Here is a 3,504-nt window from a genome sequence, read left to right on the forward strand (position 1 = left end):
TAATCTTTACGTGACTTTCAAAAAACTTTCCAAGATCAAACCATCTTATGTCCCCCTCAAAACCATATAACTTTTGTCTGAAACATTTTTCTCTAAAAAGCGCTGTTCAAGAGATATTTTAGTTATTAATTAAAATGACACCTTGTATATATATATATATATATATATTACATCCATTTTAAATATACATGTTTAAAAAGGAATCTAAGAGCTTCTCAGAATTGAATCGATACTTAAGTTCAAGAAGAACTATAATGATAAAAGTCAGTTGCGTAAAATGTACCTTGTATTGGGATCTATCTGTTGCCGCTTTTTACCGCTATTGGGTGTTTGAGATGGTAATCTTTGTCCTAAGACGATTCTATATTGGACACTATGCGTATTCGCTCTAAGATGTTTGAGATTCCCAGCTTGGCAAGCTGCCCAGTCAGTTACATCGTACACAGCTCCTTCCATGCACGCGTAATAGTGCCACAGGAAACCCATTAAACGAGACTCTGCCCATATATCACCCTGTACAGTTTAAACAATTTTAAGAAAAGGAACAGCTGATAAATGTATACAACGCGGTACTCACTTCTTTCGCACTATGACGTATTTTGCATTGATTACAAAATCGCGCGGCATAACAAGGACGTTGCGTAGGGATACGTTTGTGTCTCAAGCCACAATTTGTACATCTTATTGTATTTGCTGCCTGCTCCATCTTTCGATGAAGTTGAGATAGCAAGTCGCTTAGCTCGCCCCAAGCCGCTTCGACTTGTCTAGTCTGATCAAACGCTTGCCTACGTTCCTAAAATAATATGCAACGTTAATAAATGCATAGCAATCTTATAGCTGATATTGCTAATTTTCATTATCATTATTACGAAAAAAATATGAGAAATGGATGCTTTATTACCGGTTCCCCAATGATATCGAAGGCATGTACCAATATTTTGAATGCTTCTTCTGCCCCTGGCTGATGATTTTTATCCGGATGCACTAGGAAAGCTTGCCTCTTGTAATATTTTTTAATATCATCATCCGAGCATGTAGGCGTAACACCGAGTATGCTGTAAGGATCCTTTCCTTTACACGCTAATAATCTTTTCATGGCTTCCTCACCAGTACTGGGTAACGCGATATTAGTTTCTAGTCCGCCATGAATCCAATTACCATTATCTTCTTTGTCTTCGTTCTTCTTAGTGTTTATCTTTCGCCAGAACGCAAATTTACTACTACCAAGCCAATTGTCCAATTGTTTACCAATAGCGTTTAAAATATGAATTTTACAAAATGTCACAGCCACATACATCCACCAGCACTTTAAATAAAGTATGGTGTGATACCAAGCACATTTGCCACTGAAAAATATTAAAAAATAAAAAAAAATGGAAACCTTGCTCTAAAAGTAACTTATATACAGATGCGAGAGTGCTTTCCATTTAAACAAACGTCCTCCTATCTTTTTTGATACTTCCATATATAACAAAAAACAATACTTGTACAGACTTGTCACTAAATGAAAAGCATCCAGAAAAAATGTATCTTGCTATGTATCTATAGAAATGTATCTATAGAAATGTATCTATAGAAATATTTAAATGTTTGTCGATACTTACAGTTGAATAACCAAATTGATGCTCATGCTAACTACATCAGAGATTAAATGCAATAGCCAATAAAAGATTTTCAATAAAATTTTACTCCAACGAGTCGCATACTTATTCAAGTTTTTATATAAATCTTTAATAGAAGATTCTCTATTATCTCTCTTTCTATTTCTTTGTCCCTTCTTAATTTGTTGCTGGGCCTTTTCAGTTTGAAAACGTTTAAGATTCTTTTCCTTGATCGCCTTTTTATCCTCTTTAGTCACTTTATTAATAATTTGTTGATTCTTTTCTATTCTTTCAGATGAGACTGTCTGACTGGATGTATTGATTGTGTTCAAATTGTTATTTATCTGTATTGGACGTTTCGGAATATTTCCTGCAGTTTTGGGATTATTGTTTTGTACCTTGGTATTATTGAGAGTCTCATTCTTTTCTGCTTTCTTAGATGATTTCTTATCAGATTTCTTCTTTTCCGAACAAAACTGAACAGATCTATCAAAAGCGTTTATCTGATGAGAATCAGATTGTGAACCAAGATTGTCTAATGATACCCAACGTCTTGGAAGGTTGGAAGAATTTTTTTCGAAAACTTTTTTAGGAATTTGCATTTTCGGAGAATTGTGATCATCGCTACCAGACGAGTTTTGTCTCTTTAACATTGTAGGCTTGTTTTTAGTTTTCATGTTCTTATTAGAGATTTTCTTGCCTGCTATCTCGATTTTTGGTTTCACAGGCTGAACCGTTAATGGAGATGGCGGAGTTGGTGCAGATTTTGTTAAAACATCGGAGTAAGACGGTCGCATAGGCTTTACTTCAGCCACCATTCTTGGTTTCTTGTATTGAGAGTCAGATATATTTCTAGAAGGTAAATCCTCGCTTTCTCTTACGTCTCGTACAGCTTGTGGTACAGGTGTGATATTGGGAGATCCTCCAAATGGACTATAAGTACCAGATTGATTTGGCACCCAATTTTCAACTAGATTGTCGATTAGCTGTTTTCCATTAAAATTTTGACTTGGCAACTCAGATGGTACAGTCATATGTTGATCATTGAAAAGCCCATACTCCTGATTGACGATACTTTGATTAGAGTAAGGTGTCATATTTGAAAGACGACATTGCTCAGCCATAATTTGAGAAGCATTCCCATAAATAACATTAATATAGTTACCACCTCCGACATCAATAGTACCAATTAAATCATTATTTTCATTAATGCCTAGATGATTTACTGTTGTTTGTGATGGAAAATATATTGAATCAGTGGTTGCAGTATCATAACTGGACATATCTTGCATATACAGAGATGTGGTCATTGATGTTATAGGTTGTATTCCAGAATTAGAATGTGTGGGTTGACTGGTGACATGATGTCTGGTTTGTCCAGGTACATAATCTCCCCAATTACGAGAAGTGGTTTGTTGTGAAGGAACATTAAACTGAGCATAATGACCATTGGAACCTTCCAAATCTGGAGTCATAGCTTCAATAATCTTATCCAAAGACATGTGCTTGAAACCGGGAGAGGTTTGTTGTTGTTCTGCCATATTGATTTACCTCTCTAGAGACAAAACAAAATGAATATATTATTCAAATGTTACAATGTCATTTACAAATATTAAAAACTATTTAATAAAGCAACAAAGAATAGAAAGAATATCTCATTAAAATTTTTACATTTCTAAGTGATAAATATGTTTATTAATGAATAATAAAACTTGGCAATTTAGGAATATTATACAGAAACATATGCTAAATTTTAATACTTTAATAATAATTTGCCTGCTCTTGTTTCTTTATAAATATCATGTTTCTTTTCCTAAATTATATGATGACTATAATAATTGTCTAACTGTAAATTGGAAGATAATAAATTACGTTTTACTTAAAAAATTTAATATTAATTATT

The 3,504-nt window shown here is 33.7% G+C and overlaps 1 protein-coding gene across 1 annotated transcript; it reads right to left on the reverse strand.

The window, feature by feature from the left end:
- Positions 1-264: 264 nt before the first annotated feature.
- On the reverse strand, positions 265-3,142 carry LOC105618891 (dnaJ homolog dnj-5). Its single transcript, XM_012200425.1, has 4 exons — positions 1,605-3,142; positions 902-1,346; positions 578-793; positions 265-513 (listed from the first exon to the last, which is right to left on the reverse strand). Exons 1-4 carry the CDS (start codon positions 3,140-3,142, stop codon positions 265-267), a joined length of 2,448 nt encoding a protein of 815 aa, XP_012055815.1.
- Positions 3,143-3,504: the final 362 nt, after the last annotated feature.

The sequence above is a fragment of the Atta cephalotes genome (assembly GCF_000143395.1).
Source record: "Atta cephalotes unplaced genomic scaffold scaffold00001, whole genome shotgun sequence".
In the NCBI taxonomy this organism is placed as follows: Eukaryota; Metazoa; Arthropoda; class Insecta; order Hymenoptera; family Formicidae; genus Atta; species Atta cephalotes.

Excerpts from the sequence above, each read along its gene's own strand:
- LOC105618891 (XM_012200425.1), bottom strand. The coding sequence starts at position 3,142 with ATGGCAGAACAACAACAAACCTCTCCCGGTTTCAAGCACATGTCTTTG. Across the intron at positions 1,347-1,604 it reads ATCAATTTGGTTATTCAACT|TGGCAAATGTGCTTGGTATC; the intron begins GTAAGTATCGAC and ends AATATTTTTCAG. Across the intron at positions 514-577 it reads TACGTCATAGTGCGAAAGAA|GGTGATATATGGGCAGAGTC; the intron begins GTGAGTACCGCG and ends TAAACTGTACAG.